The following is a 27,432-nucleotide window of genomic DNA, read 5'->3' as shown; positions in this document are numbered from 1 at the left end:
TTGCCTCTATAGGGAACTTGGAACCCAGATAAAATAAACTCTATTTAATTTTTGTATTAAATAGGGGAACTTGTCGGTCATATTTAAAAGGTTCGCAGACTAAACGGATGTCACAAATCTCTTAGTTTGCTGGATTGGGTCTATTGTCGAGGTCTACACTTATCTTTCGGGAGGGTGTAGTATTCGCGGTATCAGGCACGATTATGCAAACTATTGGACGAATGAGATCCATTTGGTCTCATTTTTCAAAAACTAAAACACACTACTTTCAAAACCCAAACTATATATCTTTTATATTTAAATTAAATCTCAAAAATTATTTTTATATATCATATTTTTCAAATAAATCTAATCGAAATCGAAAAAGTTGACCGACAGTATCATGAACCAGTAATGCAAAATAGTGGAGAAGAACCAAAATATTGTCATAAGTTAAAAGTACGAGTACTCACCTTAATGTCAATTAATTTGTTATTTGATTTGTTTTGATGTCGACTCTTCTAAATTGGGAAGCTAACATAAACATGATATTCATATTAAAATTTAATTTATTTATTATGTTATTACAAATTTAATAATTTTTTTATTATTTCATGTTTATTTTTCTATTCAATAATATATTATTATTATTATTTCACTACAAAAAACCCTGTCTCTTCTGTCGAAGAAAACACGTGTGTCGTCGCTCTTCTTTTTATCCTTTGAGCCCGACAAGATTGGCACAGTCGCACGCTAGAGATCTCTTTTTCACCTCTTTTTCACACGATCCATTTGTTCTCTTTTACGCATGAGGCTCTCAGCCTGCAACACTGCCTTTTTCCTTTCTTCTTCAGCTCAATGCCCAGGATTGAGCGTTGATGTGTGCGTAAGAAGGTTCTCCCGCACTCGCCTCTTCCTCCTCTGCTTGACAGTGACTTCAGCTCCTCTATCGACATCGCGGCTAAACCCAACAGTGCAACCGTCGACGCCTTTTGTTCGACTTTCCTGGTAAGTTCCCGTCTTCCTCATACGACAAGTTATAGGGAAACATTTTCGACTTCAAACCCCATCGGTTTCCTCTCCCTCTCAGTCCAGTTTCTCGACTTCTCAATACCTTTACTTTGGTTCTTCATTTCTTCTCCCCTAGTAACAAAAACGGGTTTCAAAATCTTCCTCACAAAAATTTTGTCTTCGAAATTTAAAAACGGACCATAGTCACATCTCATCCAAAATATGAATATTAGCTATCCATGAAACTAGAGATTATTCATTAAAATGAAAATTAATCACTATAGAGGTAACGAATCGATACAAGACAACTCAATTATACTTCGGATAACACTGAAGCAAGAAAGTATGCTATAAAAATACTCATATATATAAGACAACACCACTCATAAAATCTCATCACCATCATCAATAGTAGATTCCTTATACTCACTATGAGTAAGAAAATATACCAGAGGTCGAACAGGTTGTCTTGGTTGACCTTGGGTAGGAACTGAAGCTATAGAATGTATTTTTTCTGGGTAGGAACTGAAGCTATAGAATGTATTTTTTCTGTCCACTTGCAGTCTTTTGCGAAGGAGTTCCACTAGATTTCTGATCTTCAGTGCTCTAATGACCAAGAGATAGACAATATCTTGTTATATGATTAGGTCAACGACATCAATTGCAAGTGTTAGACCCCATCAAGCATTCACCATTATGTTATCTTATGTATTTGACACAAGTGACTACAGTACCCTGAGTCGTACATTTGCTAACGCCACCAGAATTGTTCTTGGACTTCTTCCCATTAGATCTTTTTGATTGATCTACATGTTAATCATCATTTACTCTTCCTTTTGTGCATCTCATTATGCTTTTGAGTAAGCTGATAGACCATCTCTACTCTTCTAGATTGTTCCACTAATATTGAGTATTCATCGATCCCTAAAGGTATCAACGACTGTCTGATCGAATCCTTTAATCCCAAAAGGAATGTGTTGCACTTTTCTTCTGCAGTTGTGATCAACTATGGCACATACCTCAGTAGTACAGTGAATTCTACTTCATACTGCATTGTCGTATTCTCTCCCTACGCTAACTTGATGAACTTGTCTTGCATCTGTCTTCGAGGGGATAGGGGTACAAACAACTCTCTAAAAAGCTCCACAAACTCCTCCCAACTTATCATCATGTTGGGTATGTCCCTTAACATATCCTAACGCTGCCCGCACCACAACCATTTGGCTTCTCCATCCAACGCAAAAAAAGCTAATGGTACTCTTCTTTCATCCAACAAGTCATAGTCAGTTCTCTGTTTCGATTGTGTCTTCAGCTCTCTTCATCAAAGGTGAACATAGATCTTGAAATAACTTCAAGTACTTGTCAATTACGACTGAATCATTTCCAATAGGCTACGATCTGAACTACTAAATTAGCTGAGTCATCTCTGTCATCATCTAGGTTAGGACATTCACATTTATAATGGGTTGTAATTCTTCGCTTTCTATCGGATTCTCTTCTAAAATTGGGAGTGTATCACCGTGCCTGAATAAACATAATTATTAATTTGAGTTAACTTAAATTTTTATTTTTTTATTATTAAAATTTTCTTATAATTACCCTATTATTATTGTCTCTTTCATCAAAATTTCATTAATCATCCTAAACCGCTTTGATACTAATTTTGTCACGACCCAGTCTGAAGCTTGGAATTAACCAAGACGGGAGGGAATAGACAGTCAGACAGCGGGAACTAAATTTCTGATATTCATTTGTTTTTTAACAAATTAAATCTAATGCTTGCATATTAGAAAACTTAATATTAGGTAATCTAATTAGATGAGATCTAAGCACATTATATTTTCTATATTAGAGATATTCAAAGATGGGAGTGTATAAAAATATGTAAAATATACTTTCAATTGTGAAATAAGAAGAAAAGGAGTTTTCCAATTACATCAATTTAGCTTACTTCTTGATCAACAATGCTGATGAAAAGAAAAGTATCAAAACTTTAAAGTTCACGGAAGAGATCAAATTTTGCCAATAATTCTCAATGGCAACTTTCCTTTTTTTTATTTTACTTATTTCTTCTTTTATCTTTGTTGTTGTTTTTTGAAGCTATTTTTAATTTCTTGTAATCATTTTGTAAACTTTGCAATTATTGTTTTTTTATAGAGAAGAAGGGTTTACCCAAACTTTCAATTATAAGAAAATAAAACAAAATTAACCCTTAGTAAATTAATCCATAAAACAATGATTCACAATCTAGCACTCAAATTCACAGGAAATGCATATCCATATAGCAGCTAAAATCAGTACCTTAAAAAGCGGATCAACATCACCATCAATATCAAACCAACAGAATTCACTGCTGGCCTTTGAAGCGGTGTAAAGAGTAATTTCTTTCTGCATTACATGCCAAGATATATATGATTAGTGCAAGATAAATCTGTTTTAGCTGTAGCAAACCAAATAGATGTACACAGATATTCACGAGTTTAATGACAAAAATGATTAGTGCAGGATAATTTCCTATTGAATGGTGATTTTGCTGACCCCATTCCCAGACTGATGTAGAAGCATATCTTCATAGAAAAACGAAGACTGCATTTAGTAGAAGTTTTAATTTAATTATTCTAATTTTTCTTACAGTTAATTGCTCTTGGGGACCATAATTTATAAGATAAATTGCAAATCGGTACCTCACGTTTTCTGCAATAGCTGGGTTTCCTTACAAAAAAAAAAAAAATTAACCCATTAAATAATTGTAAAAAATTGAAAAAAATCTGATTGTCTTGTTTGAACTAGATGGATTCAAATATAATAACTGCCACAAGGACCTTTTCCAGATGATCATTGAGAAAACGGAGAAAATTGAGTGATTTTAAAACTGTTTAAAAAAACTTCATATTTTAATAAATATGAGGAACTTATTTGCAATTTACCTTAATTTACATGTCTCGCTAATATTGCCAAGTCATAACTCTAGAAAAACATAAAACAATTTACAAGCATAATAAATTAATAAACTCAATGGAACAAAAAGTAAACAAACTAATAAGAAAAGAAAATTCTAAACATAGCCTGTGCAAAAGTAGGTTTTATATAAGAGGGCATTGAATTTTAAAAGAGGGCCTGATAGCAGTTTAAGAGCTTTCCAAAATGTAATCCGCCTTCATAACAAAATTTCAATTTTTTTTCAAATCAGTACAGAAAGAACATGAGTTCAAACCTCTCAAACTCATACAGTTGCCTTGTAAAAGGCTACGCATTGAAATCTAAATATAGCAGAAGCCTATAATTTCTTTTTCCTTTTTCTTTTTTATTTTTTTAATTAACTTAATCTCTGCAATTAGAGGGGCATAGAAAAAGTCATATTTCTAATTACCATAAAATAAGGGATTTAATTGGCTGGTTATTAGTAAAAATAACTATGCCGATTATGGAAAAAATGAGGAAAATAACTGTAATTTATACTAAATTATATGTTTCAATAGTAGTAATGAGTCAAAAAAACAAAAAATAAAAATCATTTACATAAAATTAATGAATTCATTGGGACCTAGCATGAGAAAATGTGATAAAAACAAAGTTAAACATAAATCCTTGGAAACAACCAGAGAACAAATATATCAGTAACACAAAGAGACGAGGCACGAACAGGCACTTCTAGAATATCCCTAAATGCAACTGCACATCTAAAGAGGAAATCAAATTTGTTCAAACCAATATACATATTACAAGAATTAAGAACCTCCAAAACCCTAAAGAAGTACCTGGTAAAACGCTAAGCACTGAAGCACGAACTTATCCATTGAACCATTCTCTAAATCCATGACTAGGTCATAATCTTTGACCTGAATTTGATGCAATATACTTTCCATTTAGATGGGGAAATGAAATATGAAGAGAAAGCATAAACTAAGGTGAAAATCAGTATTAAAGATGGCATCTATTGATCAAATCATAATGTTGGTATATATTGCCACAATCTAGCTCGAGGTCCTTGTTAGAAAATATAAGATATAAATTAGAAAAATTAATTATTGTTTGAGCACAACAACAACATTTATTCCCAAACAAAGTCATCTAACAGCAAATTTCTAATAGATAACTAGAACAACCACTGTAATGAAGAGCAAAAACTTTAAAAAAAAGGATGTAAGCAATTGAGATATAAGATGGATGTTTTGCCAAACTTTCACATTAATTATTATTAGAGAAGAATAAACCTTATCACAACTTACCAATGATTCAAGCTTAACTTGTTAGTTGAAGCATAAATAAACAGAAAATTTTGAAAAACGATTCTTTAAAGACCTGCTAATAATTTTAATAGAACCTCTAACTAGGGAGCCAAATAATACCAGACTTCGAACAAATGCACAAAAAGGAAGTTGGGTGAAAAAGCTACATACTATAACAAAGGAAGCACTAATTAAGGAGGCGCAAAGCATAGAAAAATACCGCATCTCTATACTCTCCAATGGCATGATAACAAGATGCACGCAAGTACAGGCTTTCAATGTTTGAACTGTCAATACTCAGTCCTAAAGAGAAATCTTTAATAGCAGCCCTACAACAAAAAAAATCAAAAAAATTGTAAGGTTGAGGCCTTTTTATGGAAATCAACTCTATGAAGGGAAATAATATGAAGCTTGAACTATAAAACAAACTTTTGGAAAAAGTATCTTCATAGTCTTGACGTTGTGAAAGACATTTCCTCAACTAAACTCTTCATTCCACCCAACAACAACACAACTAATGCTCTTATGACTCAAATTGGCAGGTCAACTGGGCTTCCCAAAAAAAATACTTCTTGCACAAAAAAGAAGTATGAAGAAACCACAGAATAACGTTTCAGCACTTATGGATAAAAGTATTACGAAGAAACACTTTCATAGTCTCATCCATCAAATAGGCCAAAATTTCAACCATCGCATCATTCAGATAACTTAGCTAAACTCTCATTTAAACATGCAATTGGTTATTATGAGTGCTTTACTTAACATTTTGTTCAACTTATCTCCTAATTTGAAGTCCTGTTCAATTAATTATCTAATTTGAAGTCCTGCATAAGTGGCAAAGAACAACTATAAAACAAAGAGACGGGTATTTCTAAACATGTTACAGCCCTAACTGACACCATTCTAGGATTCTTAGGTGTTTATGAAGTAGATCAAGTTGGGAGGTGTTGTGGTATGGCAAGGGAATGAGGATATGAAAGGTCGACAACACTTAGAATGGGATAGAACGTGTTTGGTGGTTGTAAGAGCTAAAAACAGTGGAGAGAACCATGAAATGAAAGCTTCGATTAGGAATAGTTGTTGAGGAAGATTCACCACCTGTACCTGCATAAATTACATACATAGCACTTGTAAAAGGAAGAGGATACAACACTCATTAGGATAGAAATCAAAATGCACAATGTCCTAATACACATTCAAAGAAAAAGTACACACCAATCCAAAAACAAACCAATATATAGCCTCAAAATAAATTAACCCTAATACTAATTAAAATAATATAAAAAAGAGCCCACAGCCCGACAACATAAATCCCATTATTCGGGAAATTAATCGGACGAAACCATTCCACTCCGATCGTGGTATCACGGGAGCTCTCGCATCACTACAACTATCAGTGTATGGAGGAATAAATTAATAATAATAATAAAGCTTTATCAGTAGTTCACATTTTGGCTTCCTAGTTCTATCATGTACTTTGGAGGAATGGGTTCAAGCTGCTTCCATAACTCGTTTGTTCAGGGGTTTCAAGATATAGCATTCATACCATGAGTACTCATTATCTTAACATCATTTTTCTTTCACATCATTTGATTTTCTGTTGAATTTACAATCCCACTCCTAAACCTGGATGCAGCATCCTCCAATCCCATTGGATGATTATATAGTCAAATCAGCCCACAAATATCCAATTTCTCAATGGGCGAACCACAAGGGTCAAACAAAACAGTGGAAGTTCTAAACCAAACCATTTTCAAAGATTTTAGAACACAGTCATCGGTTTAGGTTATTTTTTTTATTAAATTAAATGCAATAAAATAAGGATAATCTCACCATTTTAATAAGGCTAGGATAAGAGTAATTTATTTTTTATCTTAAATATTATTTTTCTTTATAACATGACTACTTGTATGAACATTTAAGTACAATCATAATCGTTTTTCTCTTTTATAGAAGTTTTCTGAGTGGCTCACTCCAAGCAGCATACCCACAATTTTCCCTTCATCTCTCTCTGTTTTTCATCCTCGCTAATAGCTCAAGAAAATTCACTACTTCCCTTCCGGCCTCCTAATGTGTACCACTGGCCAAGAACATGTTGGCAGACTTTTAATTTCTATTGGTCAAAGGGAAAGCAAGTTCTTTTCAAATAATCAGAATGAAACCATAACCATTTTGATGGCATCAAAGTTGCTCAAAAGTTATATTGGCCTCCTCTTGATGACAGCCCAAAAATTATCATAGAGTTTTAATCTAATGAGATTGCTTGCAGAAATGAAATAGCTGCATGCCTTAGACAAATGATTAACAAAGAAACAAGGGATCTAATGTCACGCCAAAGATCAACGACATATGAGGTGGTCCTCAAAGACTAATCGGACTAAGCATCAATGATTGAGTTTTCAGTTTAGCATGACCAAAGATTGATGAAGCTAATTAATTCACCTGCATCCTTTTTAAATACCTTAATACCAGAATTAGCATGCAAATAAGGCGAAGAGAAACACAAACAACCACTAGTGATTTTAGAGTAGCCAGAAATTGAAAATACAACAAACTGAAAACTAATAATAATAGGAAATACTAGGGAATAAGGTGGCAAGGAGGCGGCTAGCAAGCTCAAAGGGGAGGGCAGCAATACAGCCTGACCATTTTGATGGCATCAAAGTTGTTCAACAGTTATATTGGCCTCCTCTTGATGACAGCTCAAAAATTATCATAGAGTTATAATCTAATGAGATTGCTTGCAGAAATTAAATAGCTGCATGCCTTCAGACAAATGATTAACAAAGGAACAAGGGATCTAAAGTCACGCCAAAGATCGACATATGAGGTGGTCCTCAAAGACTAATCGGACTAAGCATCAATGATTGAGTTTTCAGTTTAGCATGACCAAAGATTGATGAAGCTAACTAATTCACCGCATCCTTTTTAAATACCTTTTTCAAAAGTTATTGATACCAGAATTAGTATGCAAATAAGGTTAAGAGAAACACAAACAACCACTAGTGATTTTAGAGTAGCCAGAAATTGAAAATACAACAAACTGAAAACTAATAATAATAGGAAATACTAGGGAATAAGGTGGCAAGGAGGTGGCTAGCAAGCTCAAAGGGGAGGGCAGCAATACAGTTTTTGTCCCTAGGCGGTGACAACAGATTGGACACACAAAAACAACAAGTTTCCTATTTTCTGAACGGCGATAGCAGATCAACAATGAAGGGGATGTGGTAATGATGCAGTAAAGGATGGAGAAAAGTATTTTAAGAATAAACATCATCTGGAAATTAAGATACAACCAGAGAACCACTTGGAACCCTAGGATACAGCCTGCAAAGAGAGGAGATGTCGATAACTGTCCCAAAGCATATCACAAAAAAAAAAAAAACAGAACCCTAAACACAAACACAATCAAATATATATTACTAGATAACTAGGAGTAGGCCCTCTCATAAAAAAGGCACCACACCCAAGACTAGAGGGTCTGTCAGCCCTCAATATCCTTGGATTGAACTAGTCCAGGTAAATAAGATGCCCTGTATCAGTTTCCTGGGATTTGAGGAGTTTCAACTTTATCCGTCGAAGCTCATGTCTCCTCATAGTATGGAGCCAGGTCGACCATGTTGAAAATAGCGAAAATGTTGTAATCTCTCAGTAAATCAATCTTGTAAGAATTGTCATTCAGTTTTTTGAGGGTCTTGAAAGTTTCATCAGCTCTGAGTTTGAGTTTCCTAAGAGACCACACGGGAAACATCTATTTTTTCAATTTGATCCACTAGATTTTACTCCTGAAAAATCACTTTTGTTCTGGTTTTATTAGTTTTCTCCTTGTATTTTTGGTTCTGCTTGGTGATATCTCTCTTCCTCATGTACAATCTGAATCTCCTGTACTCTTGCCTCAACATCTACACAAACCTTTGTAGCAAGAAGTGATACCAACTCAAGTGGGGTAAGTTGGTTACGTACATATACAATCTCAAAGGGAGTATTTATAGTACTCTGACTTACATAATTATTGTAAGCAAATTAGATTGGATTAGAATCAGATCCCAAATCTTGATGGTCTTCCCTATAAAGCACCTCAGGAGATTCCCGAAACTTCTGGTCACCACTTTTGTTTAACCATCTGTCTATGATTGTGTTGTTAAGATGAACTGAAACTTAGTATCAAACTTCCTCAAAAAATTCTGTAAAAGTGGCTCAGGAACTTGACATCCCTATCATAAGTAATGGTCATTGGTATCCAATAAAGTCTCACTATCTCCCTAAAACATAAGCCAGTTACACGTGATGCATCTAGTGTCCAGTGGCAAAGTAAAAGATGAGTCACCTTAAAAACTTATCAACCACTACCATCACTAAATCATTATTACGTTGTCTTAGGAAGGTCCACAAAAAAATCCATACTAATATCCAACCATGGAGCCTCTAGTACTAGTAATAGTGTGTATAGCCCTGTATTCTGCCCCTGACTATTTGTCAGGTGACAAACTCCACACTGCCTGACATATCTCTTCGCATCCCTTGTACTCAGTTGCTCTCAATCTATAAGCAGACCAGTTAGGTAACACCGATCGAAGAATAAGGTTTATCCTCCCTCAAGTAAGTTGTCAGACATCACATTTTGAAAGTTTGCTAGTAGTGCATGTATCTCAGCCCCCTTTAGGATGACTAAGGCCATCACCACTGGAGCCTCCCGCACTGTCTATAAAAAGCTGGCATGTAGGACCGCAGTTTCCTCTTTAGTGTGATTGTAAGCTCCTCCATACTCCTTGATGGGGAAAAGAACTAAGCGTTTCCACTCCTTCGTGAATGAGTAGGTGTTCTTCACCCCATCATGTTGAATCCTACAATCAAACTGTCGTGATCTCCTTAATATAATGTGTCAGGTATCCATGAACACAACATCACACCATACCTGCTCCAACAACTATTCCCTAATAGAGAACTATATCAAACATCGTTGATCCACGCATATCTCATTCCCCTCTTCAACCAGGTGAAATAGTAGGGTTGAGAATGCTTATGAGTAGCCAAGTCCATCTTCACCATAAGAGTAGAGGCTACATTTTCAAACGTCCCTTCATCAATAATAAGGCTGGGTACTTCTCTCTCACAGTACACCTAGTATGAAAGATGTTATCTCAACCAAGAGTGATCTCTCTTTGCTTCAGTCTGCAGAGCACTTCTTACAACTAGCATTTCGCTCTCATCACCATGGAGTTGATACCCCTCATCCGACACTTCTTTTACCTCCTCACTCATTTCTTCCACTGCACCCTGCTCGATGAAGGAAACAACTCTGCTAATAAGGACTCCAAAGACGATGTGTCCATATCCATGACACCTAAAGCACTTCTAGGCTGCAACTATGTTACTCTTATCAAATTTCTTCCACTCTAATCAGTTTTGTCATCCCTTTGACCAATCTTCACACCTCCACCAGGTATGCTCATGTTAATACCTTCAGTTGTGGGTGGCAGTATGAATGGAGGTGGGTGCTTGCTCTGATACACCACACAACTAACATCTCACCTTCATCTGCGGGGAGCTGATACTCCTCATCCCGCTCTTCTTCCTTTACCTCCTCACTCACTTTCTCCACTGCACCCTGCTCGATGAAGAAAACAACTCTGCTATTAGGGAAACCAAAGATGATGCGTCCATATCCATGAGTTCTGAAGCATTTCCTGGATAGAACTGTTCTGGGTGTGCTACTCTTCTTAAACTTCTTCCACTCTAATCAGCTCTGTCATCCCTCTAACCAGTCTTCATACCTCCCGCAGTTGTACTCCTGCTGATACCTCTAGTTGTGGGTGGTTGTCTGCATGAAGGTGGATGCCTACTCTGCCTCTGCTGCTCTCTACCTTCAGTGTCAATGTTTGAATATCACCCAACGACTAATAAGGCTGTAGCTAGACAATATTGTTGATGGTTGGCTTCATGCCTCACAAATATCAGACTGTAGTGTGCTCCTCTGGCTCTGACAGCTTACATTTTAGCATGAGCTACTCAAACTCTACTGTGAACTCCTCCACTGACAACTCTCTCTATTGTAGGTGGTGGAGTTTCAAAAACATGTCATGGTGGTAATGCGGGGTAAGTATTTCTTCCGCATCTCTTTCATCTTCTTCTGTGTGGTGATCTTGCTCCTACCTTCCCACTGTCTAAGATTCTCTCACCACAGAGAGACGCTCTCGCTCTTCTTCAATTTTATGGCAGCAAGTTTAACTCTCCGATCAGCTAAGACCTACTTATACTAAAAAATTCTCTCAACAATCTACAACTGCTCATTGAAGAAATCAAAATTCATTCTCCCCTCGAAATCCAGTAAGTCAACCTTTACTCCCATATCTCCATGTCCTCCAAAAGATGCTTTATCCCTTGGCCTCCTCAAATATTAGAGCCCAAAGCGTCGTGGCTTGTCCACCTCCCCACTGGAATCATCCTAATGGAAGGGAACTTGCTCTTAACTTCTAATGTGGGCGTCACTTGCTACGAGAGCGGATGCGGGTTGCGAGAACGACAGAGTTGAATCGAACCGCACTATTTTTTATTGCTTTCTAATTTTTCAACACGTTTCTTTTTTATTCTTCTTTCCATTCTATTCATTTCATATATATGTGTTGTATTAGGGTTTGGAGAGACAATTTTTGCATAAGACTGTTCAGGACAACCGCCGACATTCCTCTTTTGCCTTCAAGGTCATTATCCAGTGTCTAATTAGTGCTCCAGCTTTATCTCGCTCCCGAGGTAATGATTATCTTCCTTATCCCCCTCCACATCGTTCCCGACCACCCTTCATTGTTGCAGCCACCCCCAAACAGCACCCCATTGCTGTTTTCACTACAACCTTCCCATTCCAACCGCCTATCCTTGCTAGCACTATGTCGGATAGGCGTCCTCTTGCTATCCTACAATCCCCCATCGCCGTCACCGTCCTTCTCCATCATTGCCTCAGCCCATAACAGCCATTGTCCGTTGTTTCCCTCGCTTTCCAGCCCTTGTTCTTGCTGTCACCGCCCATGCAGCACCAAATGTGTTGTTCCTGCAGCTTTACATCTTCCCCTTGCTGCTACCAACACCCCTTCTCTGCAACCATACTTTCCAGCCCATCAACCACCCTATGCTACCTCTCCAGGGGTCCTCTGATCACCAACACCACCACCCCGAAGTCCATCCTAGTTTGAGTTTGTGTTGTCATTTGCTGCAATTTTTGATTTCTTGTGTCTATGGTTGTGAGTTCCTATTTGAACTTAATAGGAACTCCGCAATAATATTTATTTTTCTATTGTTATTTGGTTAACTCTAGTATCATTTGGTATCAGAGTCACCTAACCCTAGTTCTATCATAGCGTTACAAAAATCCTCCACACCCTTGCTGAATTTTCCAACCCGGCCCAGTAAAATTTTATTTGCCACTCTAGATCACCCCGTACACCCTCTTCCACCTACCCAAAAACTCTGATCCTAACCATGCCATAGATGAGATGATTTTCGGAAACCTTATCGATTGAAAACTACACGATATTGCTAATGAGAAATCTGCAAGAGATGTCCAAGGATTTTATAGGGAATTCCTCCAACAACAACAGCGGCTCACGACCTTCAAAGGTGTAGCACAAACTTCATATAATTCCAGAGATGAAGAACCACTACCCCGAAGATTTGGCATGAAATATTAAAGATGTTATGATTTTGAAGTAAGGTGGCTTTGTTATATTTTGATGCCCACATAAATCTGAATGAGTTCATCGAGTGACTCTTAAGCTTGGAAGGTGAAACTAAATACCAGAACATCCCATCGACCAGAATGGTGAAACTAATCTCCATCAAGTTGAAGAAGAGAGAATCTCAGTGGTGTGAGAACTTGAAGATTCTTCGACATCGAAAAAGAAAGTAAAATTACTACTTGGTCTAAGATGAAATGAGAGAAAGAGTCAGTAACTACCATTTTTTTGCAGACAATATGTCCAGAACTTAACTTCAAAAGTACATCAGCAACCATCAGATGGCCGCCGCATCTAACAAACAGAGTTCAATCTAAGGATCAAGCAGCCAGAGTACATCTAGGGGAACATCCAAGCCGACCCCAATTAAAGAGAAACTAGTTCAGAGTGGAGAACTAGTGAAGCCAACCAGCATTCCCAAATTCATCCCTGTCAGAAAGTGTATCAAATGCCACGATATTAGGCACAATGCATCAGATCACCCAAATAAAATATGGTCTATTTCACTAAAATAGGAAGCATTTGAAAAGATGCACAATGACACAGTATACACTAAAGAAAGTGAACACATAAAGAAGTACCAGTTGCCAATTGATAAGGGAGAAATGCATATAATTTAAGATGAGCCTATGGGATATAATCCATCGGGATTGACAATAGTTGTTCCAAAAGAGGGTGAGTCTAAGGTAATGGGAATTCAAACAAAGTATGAGGTTGTTCTGCCTCAGAGCTATTTTTTTTTTTGCAAGCATTGAGAGGAGCATCAACGAGACTGACGTTGGATATCCAAAAGAGTTATGAGTTTAAGAAGCAGTTATTAGACACATGAAAATCTCAGATAAGAGAATTTCATAATTTTCAGATATACAACTTACCTCTTGTGTTGCCCTTATTGATTGAGATCCAACATATCATCGATGAGATATTTTTGTGCTACTTCTAAGAGACCATATGAAGTCATTCATAACTTACCTCCTAAGAAATGATCAGACAGGAACAATGACCCGCAGTGTTGGAAATTGTCTTAAAAATTGTGAGAATAAACACCCTACATTAGAATTCAGATCCTTTCAGAGAAGAAGAGACCTCTCCTAGGTGATTACACTTTAGTATGGTTTGGTCTGCCATAGAATGCATTTCAGAGTTGATTCCTCCTGACATGTTTATCATATAAACTCAGCCGAGCACGAGGAGTGGGAGAACAGATTATAGATTTGATTTTAACAAATCAAATTAAATGAAAATATGATACTCAATAGTACACAATGTAGAAAAGGAATTCATCTAACATACCTCACATTGTAGGATAAAAGCTAGTTGTTGTTGCTCAAGATTTAATTTAAGAGAATCTACGTATAAATGTAACTCCAACTCTAATTGTGCTAAAAGAGAACAGATACTTATTATATCAGAATGTATATTAGAATGACAATACTTACATGACTGACTTACCAGGAGATTATGTCATTTTCACTATCTTCAATAGGGTTGACATGTTGTCAAACTATTAAAGGATTAAGCTTCGATGAATGAAGTCGAAGATCCCCCAAACCCGAAAGACTAACCAGGTCGTCTGCCCCTACGGGAGCAGACACGACACTCGGGTTGAGCGACGGGCGCTGAACGGAACCAAAAGGCATTAATGAAGTTGTAGGATGAGTCTTATTTTAAATAATTTAATTGGCAAGGCTAAATAAATTTATAAACAATTAAAATTATTAATTAAAAAATAGAATAAATATTGATTAAATTCTATGTGAATGAATATTTTATATATAAATAATAAGATTTAAATCTCGACCCAACTCTTAACATCCTACAACTGTGTGACTAGGGCTATCAAAACAGTTTGTTGTCCGCGAACAGTTCATGTTGGACTCGCTAAGTAAATGAGTCGAACATGAACAAATTTTATGATCTATATAAATGAGTTGAACATGAATAGTGGTATTTTTTAACGAGCTGAACACGAACTGAGCTTGGGCTCACTCAAGCTAAGCTCGCTTACATCCTTACAGACAAGAGTGGAGAACTATAGTTGTGGAAATCTTTTTAGATAGTTTATTGAAAAAACATCCATTAGTGAGATCCAGGTCCCTCCAGAGAAGAAAAATCTCTCCTACTAAGGGAGACTGACGTGAGTGAGGCTATATGTTGACCTTATTTTTGTGAGGTCTTTCATTCTCCTCCTTCTCCTCCCTAGAGCTTAGGATCTAGCTCTAGGAGTTCCTATTGACCGTCTTAGAAAACTAGAATTAAGACCCACCATTTTAGAAATTCTAACAACTTCCTATTTTCCTTTGATGTCTAGCATTTATGGTCCAAAACCATTGTCTTATGTACAAGCGGTTAAGGGTTATTGTGTGAAGACTCAAGGGAGAAGTTCCCAATAAAACTCCAAGCCCTAGAAAAACCTCCTCACGACTTTGTCGTCACATACGCACATCAAATGCACAAAATTCACAAAATTGCACAAAGTCGAACTTCAATTGAGCTTAAATGATGGGTGAAAATGTGAACTTCTTCGGACGACCTCCGACGACAAAATGGACTGCGCCAACACGTCCGGGACACAAATTTTAGTAGAAAAAGACACCCATATTGTCATATTTCTGACACAAAAAATTGGTACACAAATCGATGAATTCGTCAAAATAACCTCTGACGGCGAAACGAACCGCGCCAGTGCGTCCGAAACGTCAGAATTACTTAAAAATGATACCAATTTTGTTATGTTTTGATGCATGGATAAAACACAAATTAAATTTTTATTTTTTTTATTTTTTCAAAATATTAAATATTTTCTTTTATATAAATATCATTACATTATAATTATATTAAACCTAAATCCTATTTACACCTCTACCCGCACGATTAAACCCTCATTCGGACTAGCGTTCGGCTCGATCCCGCGGCTTGTCTCCCTCTCCTCCGTGTGCCCTAGATCCACGATGGATCCACGCGGCTCTCCTTGTCGTTCTTGCTCGCGGCTCTCCTCCTCGAGTCTTCCTCTGTCGATTCGCATACAAGGCTTGCCTCCTCGAGCTTCCCCTTGGCTTTTAGGCTCTCCAATTGCGGGAAGCGAACTGGCCGACCCTTCTCCTTCTCGAGGGTTTACTGTCTCCCTCTTTACTGTGGCATTTACCACCCCATTGTGTGATTCGTTGCTAGTGAGGCTGGTTTTCTCCTCTCCTCTTTGCCTATAAAACGACTTCCTAGTCTACTGTGTTGAGTTGTTGAAATTTTTGAGAGAGAAAGGGAAGGTTTTTGAGAGAAGAAAGCTTGAATTTTTCTTACTGCGAGGGAAAGTTACTTCTTTCTGGTTTGCTGTTTGAGAGGAGTTTTTCTTCCTCTCTGTTAGCCGATACTCTTGTGATTAAAGAGTCGGGAGCTAGAAGTCGTGGGGTGTTGTTTGCGTGAGGCTTTCGGGAAGGATTTCTATGGGGTGTTCCTTTCAATTTATTTTAGGGCTTTGCTTTAAATCTGCTTTAAAAAGGTATTCTCCTCTTCTCCTCTATTTTGCACTATTTTGGATGGCATAAAAAAATACTTACTATCTCATGAGAAAGCAAGATTTGGGCATGTTTTGAGATTTAAGCATGAATAATCTATGGAAATATGGAAATGGAGCATATTATTGGTTGTTTCCTTTTCTTTTCTACTTAAGATACATAGAAAGCGTGTTTAGGATCATTTTTACATGCAAATTTTTTTTTACATACGGGAATTTGCTTCGATGCTTTGAAAATGGTTTAAAATCATACTTTTGCTCTTCTGCTTTCTGTCGACTTGTCCCTGTTCAAAGCATACATATCGAATGCAAATCTTGGGTTTTTAATGTTGTGTGGTGACCCTGTTTTAGCCCATTTAGTGGGGTCAAATTTAGCTTCTTTTGGATTAAATATTGGCTGGAAATACTTTCACTTGTTTTGCCTCTGTGCTGGGCTTGACTTAGTTTCTATGTTGCTCGGTTTTGCCCATTTGCTGGGCTCGGTTTAGCCTCTATGCTGCTTGGTTTTGCCCTTGTGCTGAGCTTGGTTTTGCCCTTGTGCTGAGCTCGGTTTTAGCTTCTTCTAAGCTGAATTTAGTTGAAAGTTTTACATTAATTTTTAGCCCATTTAGTGGGTTCGGTTTGAGCTCTTTTCAAAACCAAATTTATGCTTGAAATATTCTCTGTTTTGGCTCATTTGATGGTCTCGGTTTGGGCTCCATTTTGGTGATTTACGTTGGCTGAGCCCCTTTACTGTCTGGACCACTTGCTGGACTTGATTTGCCCCTTGTGTTGAGCTCGGTTTGCCCTTTTCTTGGGCTCGTTTTTGGGTGTCTGTTCCCTGATGGAGCTCGGTTTGTTGGGGCTTGTGCTGTGTTTCTGTGGCTCCTTTGCCCGAGACCATGTGTACCTGTTCTGGGTTTTGGTCTTGTCCTCTTTGCTGGAATCAAATGTAGTTATTCTGGATTTTAATCTCACTGTTTTGTTGGATCTGACTATACCTATGTTGGACTGATACCTTATCCTTACTACTTGGAGCTTGGATGTGTTTGTGCAGCTCTTTATTCCATTCCTTTTGTTGAGTTCATTGTGCCTAATCAATTGATTGGGTTGCCCCTTTTAATTGGGTTCAATTTGTGCGGAAAATATCCAAACAACACTACCTTTTGAAATTTTTGTGGGTAATCAAGTTTGTCATCCTAAAATTCATAAATTCCAATATGCACTACTATGTGGGAGTGTTTAAGGTGAGTTGTATTTGATTTTTTTGACATTTATGGTCCTCCTTTTGTTGCCCTTATTCATAGATCTATTTTTGTGGTGGATTTGGCCTGCTGTCTTTGCCGAGAAGATGGCTTGGTGGTTTTGGTTTGCTGCCTTAGCCGTGGGCTTCATGTTCATTGCCTTTATAATTCTCCTCCCTTATTGCCTTACCCATGAGCTGAATTTGGAGTCTGGCCATGATTTTTGTTGCCTTAGTCGTGAGCTAATTGGGAGTTTGACTGTGGATCTTGTTATCTTACCCGTGGGCTCTCCTCTTCTGGTTGCCTTACCCGTGAGTTCTCCTCACTTTTGGCTCATACCCGTGAGCTGGATTTGGAGTTTGGCTGTGATTCCTGTTGCCTTACTCGTGAGCTCTCCCCTCCCTTATTGCCTTACCCGTGAGCTTTAACTTGTGACCTCTTAGTGGAATAAATTGGGCTAGTGGTTGTCTCTTTCTATTGCCTTGGTCATGGATATTTACATGAATAATTTCATTTTAATGAGATATAAAAGAAAAGAGAAAAGAGCTTTTGATTAAAGATGAAGTTGAATGGGATTGGTATTGGCATGGCTTTTGGAGATTTAAAAAAAGAAGAAGAGTTATTCTTTATGGATTAGTCTTTCTTGTTTTATGGCATACGAAGATTTCTTGAAATTTTATTTTGATAAATTATAAATTTGATATAAATTGAATTTATAAAGAGATTTGGAAATTCATAAAATTGTCATTTGAAAATGATATCCTTTTAAATTTCATTCGAGGATCTTGGGCCCTATTTTTAGGTCTTTTTTATATGACTTTGAGGATTGTTCTACCCTTTTTCCTTCAATCTTTTGGGTGGATCAATTTCTCCTCTCTCTCATCCTCATTTTTGTTCTTTTCTTTCCTTGTTTCTTAGTTTGGTTTTCTGTGCTTATGTCTGATACATAAGTGCTTATATATAGTCTTTTGTTATATGTGAAACCATCAAGCAAGGTCACAAGTATGTCGGATTTGTTTTGGGGCGTAGGGCGATGATGACAAAGGCACGTCGGTGGTAGAGTAAAATGATATCTCATCCTACAACACCAGGACTCAATTCTGGGACCTGATGAACTGTAGGATGAAAGTATCATTCACCGACATAAGACTAGAGGGGGACCCGTACCTTCTTAGGAGGTCGGTAGGCCTAGGCTCGGTGACGTGATCGACTTGTGGACAATCATTTCCTTTTCAAAAGTAATAAAATAAATTGATAAGAACAGATACAATATTTATAAAAATATTTTCATTATAAAAATAAAAAATCAAAACAATTTTTCTTTTGTATGCTTGAAATACATATGCATGTTAAATCTTAAATTTTAAAATATATTACAAATTGGGTTGTCCACTTGTTGATTGCCGATCCTGGGCTAAGGAATACCCTCCTAAGTTAGGTTCAGTAGATATCCTTCTAGTTGAGTGTCGAACTTTATACATCCGGGTGACCAAGTAACCTTCGATGACCCTCGAGTACAAATATATATTTGAGTCTAGCCCCGACCCGAGTGCTTGTTGTCCCCTCTTTTCGGATTTTTCGTATGTTTTCTTGGAATTTTGGACAAAGCACTCGTGGTCTTTTCTTCGGGATTTTCCCGAGATTTTGATGATCTTATTTAAATTATTATCTGTCAATTTTTTCGAATTTTTCGTTATGGATTTATTCATCGATTTTCTCAAAGTTTCCAAATAACTTTTCTTTATACAATGAATAATAACTAGCTTAAAGGGGCAGCAGAATTCTCAAATTTACAGGTGTGATTTACCTTGCAACATTTTTTTATTTATTTCCTAACATATTATATTATTTTCTCAACATGTTATATTGTCTTTTCTTAGCACGTTATACTCTTATTTCAGCATGTTATACTGTTCTTTTTTTTTATTGTACGCTATACTGTTTAGTTATTTTAATACACACTATGCCTTAGTTTAGGAAAATCTAGTGGTTGTATACGATTAACACTAAACTAGGAGGTGCTACTACGAGGAGCTTGAAGCGAACATCGTGTGCAGCACGACGAGGAATAACAAAACATCAAAACACATCACCTATCACTTCAGTTAGTTTAAATAACAACCCATAGAATCACTTTTTAGGCTTTTGCACAACTCTGTTGTGCAATTATAAGTTCTAACACTTTAGGGTTCCGAGGTTACCGTGCGGTACGATGTAAATCCTCCTATCTTTTTAGGCTATTTGCACAGTCCGATATTGTGTAAACATAATTCATAAATCCTAAATAATTTGCAGAATTGAAATATCAAATAAGCATCATTTCAAAGACATAAAGCCGAACATTAGGATAGTTGGGACATCCCCGGGGTTTCTCCCGGATCTGTGATATCTCCTATTATTCATTCCTTTTGGATTCTATAAAACAATTATTCCTATTTTGAACTACTCCCACTTGATTTTCCTATGTCCAATCTCGGAAACCTAAACTTTGAAATCTGGAAAGTAAAACCACTGATCTTAATCGAGAGTTTTCTTAGGTGATTTTGGTTATTTAAGATATAATTAACTATAGGAGCTTATTCTGTAGGGAACCTGACACTCAGATAAAATAAACCCTATCTAATATGTTAGGTATGAGAACTTGTTGGCTTTTTTATAAAATATTTCGCAGACCTAAAAAAATGTCTCTTTAGTTTAGGTGATTGAATTCCTATTACAAGTGATATATTTATTCTTCGGGATAAGTGTATCACTGTAGTATTGTATTCAATCATCTAAACTATTGAAAATGTGAGACCCGTTTGGTCTTACCTATTTTAAAATTAAAATGTTACTTTTAAAAATCAAAAAGGTTATATTCATATTTAAATTATCTTCAAAATCACAAAATCATCACTTTTTCAAATTACAAAGTTAAAACGGCCGACAGGGTGCTCGCAGCATAACTATGAGATCAGAAACCCTGTGATATTACAATCGCGGGATCCCATAATCCCACAGAATCAGGAAATCATGTGATCGCAGGAGACCAGATGAGCTGCTTCCGTTTGTTTCCAAATTTTTTATGCAATTCTAACCATTTTTGTCTTATTTTCTATTTTTCTTATTTCTCATTAGGGTCATGTTCTATCTGGAACTATTTATATGTTGTTAGCTATTTTTAAGTTATTTGGAGTTGTTTTCTCTTAATTCTCAATTAGAATGTTGTAACTTTTAATTTCCTTCAGGTGGTGTATATGTAGCTGATAGGATAAAAGTAGTGATCTCTCTTGGACGTTCAGAGGCCTCCATCGTTGTCTAACTTACAACAAATTGTTGTTAGCGGCAGAAAAACTATTGTTTTTCATTTCAGCCCCGCTGTCATTCATGTTGCAACTTCAATTATCATCCATCCCCTCTCTTCCACTACTGACTACCCATCCTACAATTTCACTAATGCCTTTTGGTGTTCTAGTATGCTTTCTAGGAGCCCTAGCACGATATCAAAGATAGTATGAGCATATTGCACTTTGTACCAACAAAAGCTACACCATACTCTTTGGCGTTCAAAGCAAAAGAAATTCTATTACTTGACATCGGCTTATCATCAATTTGAGTAAAATCTAGTATGATTTCACTCAAAAGAAAATTGTTCATCGTTAAATGGAAGAATTTTAGGCACTTGATAAAGTTAGGCTCCAAGCTAAACAAATTATACAGATTTATCGAGAAGGATGTTTAAGTTCTCTAAACAAACAGCAAGCTCCTCAACATTCCAAAAATAAAAAAAAAAGGAATTCATCAAAGTGTTGAGCAAGCCACTTATTCCCCATAAAATAGTTGATGACAAATTTGAATGTAATTAATAAAGTCGTATCATTATAAAGAAAGCATACCCTAGAGGCTAATTAATCCATAAGGTCAATGACCTGTGCTCTGAGTAAAAGTCAATATTTGAAGAAAAACTACTAGTAATATCTTCTATAAGGTAGCCTAGTCATACTTCATGCGTTGCTCTTGAAATTCCTCATTACAATAAAGGTATTTTTTTTTGTTTTAAAATTAATATGATCCTATTTTTTAAAATAATATTTATAAATTTTCATGTGTCAAAAGTTATAAGTCCTCCATAAGATGTTGCTTTTTTTATTTATAAGCGAGCATTAACAGTTTCTTTACTCACCAATCTAAAAAGCCTCGTTTGATAAGGTGAATAATTCGATGCTTATCAAACTTCGATGGTTGACATCCATGCAGCCAAAAAAAGTATATTTTAAAAAATGCAAGCATTAAGATACCGAAAGCCAAGTAAAATGACATATAAGTCTGCGAGCTTTGGCCAAACAAGTTGGAAAAATGTATATTTCCCATGGCTCATCAGACTCAAGTAAATCTAAAGTTCAAACTCAACACGCCTAAATATGATCAAGTTATTGATTGTTTTTTAAACTAACTACGCAATAGAAACGTTCAAAGTTAAAGAACCACCATTTAGTAAGTCCAATAACAAGAGCCGTCAATTTTCAAGTTTATCTAACTTGACAAGTTTGTGTGACACAAATTCATAAAATCTCAACTATCTAAAAAGTCAAAATAAATCCAAAGAGATGGTCTTTTCGTAACAAAACATCAATATAACAAAATATATTTTCTATGCAAATTTTAAGATCTTGAAAGCCAAATAAGAAGATTTTTAGGTCTACAATCTTCAACCAACCAAATGAGAAAACAAGTTCCTCATAGCTCGAGTCTAAAACTCGAGCAGGTTTGAGTCTGCTCAAATGTGATTGAATCACTGACAACTTGTCCTATTTCACCAAGCCATATAAGTGGTCAAAGTTAAAAAGTGCCCACTTTCTAAGTATGGTAATAAGAACTATCGGGCTCCAAACTTATTTGATGTCAAGCACAAGTAAACCAAATCTAGGCGATATTTTTTTATTGGCACATATGTTACGGTAAAATAAAAAAAAGTGATCCTTATTAAGAAAGGTAGCAAGCTAAGCTCGGTAATAGTATCAACTAAAATATATTCTATTTACTTGAAAACATTTGGCAAGGGCGAAGCTAAGATCTAAGGAATTAACTTCTTTAATTAGTCCAACAAAGTATAAGGCATGGGTCAAAAAAATTATCCCAAAAATTCAATCAAATCACGAGGCTAAATTAAGAGAATATCATCATTAACAAATATATCAAGCATAAGAAATGACTAATGAATCTTTATCATCCACCTAAAAGAAAGTATTGATGGCAAAGCCACTAGTGTGCATCCATCATCATGTTTTGGTAAAGCAAAAGGCATATAATGGAAATCATGTTAAGACAAATTGATAAAAGTAAAACAGGTAAATTCTTTCGATAAGTCTGCTGAAACATAAAACAGAGGACTGAATGGTCCATATATCAAAACTTTCAAAATTGTTAAACTAGAATTTTCATCACTGAATCCATCAACCACGAAGCACCAGAATCTTTCCACGAGGCTCTTGAAGGTGGAGTTGATCACCCTTTTATTAAAAAACTTGAGAAAAAAAATGGGAAGTCTGCACTTATTCTCGCAGAGGCTAAAACTGGGACTCTCGCGTCCTCTTGGCGTTTTTCTCTAGTGGGGAAATTCCTTTATGGTCACCCAAAACTGGAGATCATTAGGAAGGAGTTTGATGCTATGGAACATTGGTCTACTTGACGGTAGACATATACTTATTCAGCTATCTCATGATGCAGATTACACTCGCTTTTTCTCTCGTAAAACTATCAAGATTGACAATTTTTTTATGAAGATTCTGAAGTGGACAGTCGGTTTGATCCAAAAGCGGAGTCCCATATTATTCCCGTTTGGATAAAGTTTCTGGGGCTAAAATTACATATGTTCAACATAGAAATCTTCCACTCTTTAGCAAGTGCTTACAGTAAGCCTCTCAAGGTGGATAGTCTTACGCTTGCTGTCACTAGACCCTCTGTGGCTTGTGTTAGTTGAGAGAAATATCACTCAACCAGCTCCGGATGAAATATGGATTGGCACTATTCACAACGGGTAATGGCAAAAGATTGAAATGGAACCACATCCTCCTCATTGCTCTCATTGTAGTACGTTTGGACACAGCTCTACTATTTGTTATCGTTTGCATCATCATCTAAGGTTGAATATCACTAACGAACAGTCACCTATTATCCCTGTTGAGAAGATGCAACTTGATCCTCTTCCCAATATCGTTATTCCTGAGGAAGAACAACTTACTACAGCTACAGATCCAGTTGTGCATATACCACACACTGCTATTGAAGAAGACTCACTTACACGTCAAAACACACGAAAGTGCTCCTTTGATCCAATAACAGATCAGCCACTACAACTTGTAGCTGCTTCTAACGTTCAACAATCTGCACAGTTCCAGCACACATTGGACCAAGATCAGGTGAGCCAATCTTCGGAAGAGGAATGGCAGGTCTATTCCAGGAGTAAGAAGAAGAATGGAGGCCGACTCCAACTCGGGAACATATTGGATGATACATTGGTTACTACTAGCAATGACAGTCATCTCACCTACTTATTAGCTTGCTCCTTTCCTAGAACCAGAGGCAGAGGCAAAACCAAATCGGGTTGCTCTCTAGCCACCTGATACTATGTATTTCAGCAATTTTAGGCTTTTTCTTTATGTCTCTAATGCACTTTTCAGTATTTTCTAGTTTTGGAATCCCCTCTGGTTTTGGTGTGGGCAGAGAACCATGTTTTGGGCCCTCCATGTTTTGGGCCCTCCAACACTTTGTATATGTATCTTACTTTTTAGTTAATATATTAGCCTTTTTGGGCTTTCAAAAAAAAAGAGGAAGTTAATGGCTTCGTCGCTCTCGCGCTCGTTTTGTTAGGGTTCGCTGAACCATGGTTCTCTGATTCACTGCATCTTCATCGATTTCGTCCTTCCTCGTCTTCGTCTTCGTCGCCTGTTCGCCGTCGCGTCGCAGCTGCTCGTTGTATCTTGTGATTCTGCGGCTTTCACGTGAAGGCGCGGGCTCGAGGGCGACATTTGAAGGAAGTCTGGGCACGGGCTTCTTCTGTGGCTCGTTCTTTCGTCATCCCGAGAAGCACGGGCTCCTTCTGTTGCTTCTTCTGTGGCTCACGGCTCGTTCTTCGTCATCTCGAGAAGCGCGTGCTTCTGACTCCTGTCGTCGCTCGCAGTACTGTGAAAGATGTCTGGGTGTGAGCTTTCCTCTGGCTCGAATCGCCCACTGCTCGACTTCCCTTTCAGCATTTTCTCTTTCTCTACTGTCACTTTGCTGTCCCACAGCCCCACCTCCCTCTTTTGGGGATGGCTTCGGACAAATCGTATGTTGTTGTCATTGCGGGTGTTCACGCCTTAGGTACACCTAAATCGCCATCTTTTCCTACTTCATTTGAGTAGGCGGAGAACATCAAGAAACCTGGTAGGAAGAATCGGAAGTCTGTCATCTTTTTTACAGAAGACGATAATATTCAACTTGCTTCCTCCTGTCGTTTAAATTTGGTTGGGAAATTTCTATATAGTCATCCCAAAATTGAGCTCATTCGCAAAGAATTTGAACTTATGCACCTTGTTGGAGAGTGAAACATTGGACTATTAGATGGGAGACACGTTCTTATTCAAATTAACAATGGAGAAGATTACATGAGCTTATTTGCTAGAAGAATAATCTGGATTGATAACAGAGCAATGAAGATTCTGAAATAATCTGTTGTTTTTGCCCCACAGACGGAACCCAGACGGAACCGCCAATCATTCCACGGAACCGCCAATCATTCCAGTTTGGATTTGCCTCTCTGGTCTGAAATTTCATTATTTTTCTCAGAAAGTATTGTACTCTATTGTTTCAGCTTATGGAAAGTCGCTCAAGACGGACATTCCTACTTTAATGTTTCTCGTCCATCTGAAGCCAGAGTACTTGTTGAAAGAGACATCACTTCACCCGCTTCTGAGGAAATCTGTTTGGGCACACAGCACCATGGATACTGGCAGAAGGTAGAGATTGAGTCTTTTCTGTCGTATTGTTCGAACTGTCGTATGTTCGGTCACTCCAGTTCTCAATGTCACCATCTACACCTCCATCTCAGACCAAAAAAGCAAAGTGCTCCGTTGGAGGCTGTGATTCCATCTCATCCCTATCAGCACCAAGTTTTTGACACTATTGATCATAAGGATACCCCGAAAGACGTCAATATCCCCATAGGCAATATGACAGTTATGACAACCATTTAGTTTCCAGTTGTAGCTCCCCAGTCTTTGGAACCTCCTATCGTGGGGGAGGGAGATTCTTCAGACTCCGTCTGTCATAGAACATATCGTCGATAATACAGGTAGAAATACTTCTACTGCTTCACTACCACCCCATCAGGTCCAGAAAGAAGTTAATGTTACTCAAGCTCATGGGGATCATGGTGTGCAACTACCTACACCTGTCCGACCACCTTTAGAATCTACTGATCAGATGAGTCAATATTCGGATGATGAATGGCAGATCTACACATTCAGGTGGAAGAAGAAGAATGAAGATCTAATCGAGCTCAGGAATCTTATGGATGATACTTTAGTTACTACGGGCAATGGAACTCACTTTACTAATTTGTTAACCGGCTCACTTCCGAAAACTCAAGACAAGAGGACTAAAGTAGGATGTCCCAAACACTTTTGTGCCCTTTTGTGACTTTTTGGTTTTTTTTTATGTATTTTTGTTTTATTTGGGTTTTGTGTGTGTTGTATTGTATGAGTTGAATTTTCTTTTAGGCCCTCTCATATAACCTTTCTGTACCTTTTCTGTATTAATATATTTGCCCTTCGGCTTTTTCAAAAAAAAAAAAGAGTCGTTAACACAAATAACATAAATTCATCTTCATATGTAAAAACTATTTTATTAATTGTTGACAGTCTTCCGCTTAGGGTTTAGGATCTAGCCTTAGGAATCTCCCTTCGACTATCTTAGAACCTTAGAAGTGGGATCCGCCTCGTTTTAGTTCGACCCGCTTCCGTCCCCTTCTGGAGTTTCGCGTGTGTGGTATCAACTTCTAGCACTTAGAAGGACGAAACCAACATGAGGAAACCCAAAAGGGATTCCCTATAGGACCTTCCTGAGCCTTAGGGTGGCCTTTTGCACAATTCGCACTCCCGCGCGCACAAACTTCGCAATTGGGAGAGTCGATATGTCTGATCGCCGCAATTCGCATTGCCTGCATTGTTACTTGTCGAATGCTCAATTAAACCTTTTAGGACGATCGATCGCGGGTCGAAATTTTGTGAAATTTGAATTTCGGCGTGTTTTTGACCCGATTGTCGACGTCATCCGAGCGACCCTGGATGACAAAACGTACTGCGCCAACGCGTCCAGAACGTGGATTTTGCCTAGGGAGGACACCCATTTTGTTGTGTCGCCGCGCGCGAGTAAATTGTGTTTTAATATATATATATATATATATATTTATATATGTATATTTATATATATATTAATTAACCCCTTTACCCTTTCCCCTTTCCTCTTTAATCCCTAACACTCCCCTGCGCTCGAGCTCTGTCTCCCGCGACTCTCCCGTTCGCGTGTCTGTTGACCTCATTTTTGGTGAGGTCTTAGTCTCCTACTCTTAGAACCTAGGATCTAGCTTTAGGAGTTCTTATTGACAATCCTAGCGGACTAGCAATGGAGCCCACCTCCCGTAGAACTTCAAGCCACTTCTTGACTCATTTTTGTGAAGAACTCGCATGAGTGGTTCCGAGCACTCAACTTCTAGTTGTAAGGGCTAAGGACCA

General features: G+C 37.4%; 1 protein-coding gene across 3 annotated transcripts in view; it reads right to left on the bottom strand.

The window, feature by feature from the left end:
• The window catches only part of LOC110028840 (suppressor of RPS4-RLD 1), a 152,095-nt gene that overhangs the window by 52,465 nt on the left and 72,198 nt on the right, over positions 1-27,432 (bottom strand). For all 3 annotated transcript variants that reach the window (XM_020730853.1, XM_020730852.1, XM_020730854.1), the window contains 3 exons: positions 5,440-5,548; positions 4,749-4,829; positions 3,292-3,378 (listed from right to left, as the gene is read on the bottom strand). In XM_020730853.1, the coding sequence (XP_020586512.1) occupies positions 3,292-3,378; positions 4,749-4,829; positions 5,440-5,548 (277 nt within the window). The remainder of the gene's footprint in view (positions 1-3,291; positions 3,379-4,748; positions 4,830-5,439; positions 5,549-27,432) is intronic.

Source organism: Phalaenopsis equestris, unplaced genomic scaffold (assembly GCF_001263595.1).
Source record: "Phalaenopsis equestris unplaced genomic scaffold, ASM126359v1 Scaffold000533, whole genome shotgun sequence".
NCBI lineage: Eukaryota > Viridiplantae > Streptophyta > Magnoliopsida > Asparagales > Orchidaceae > Phalaenopsis > Phalaenopsis equestris.
The sequence above is the reverse complement of the archived record's forward strand: the minus strand, read 5'-3'. Positions and strand labels throughout refer to the sequence as shown.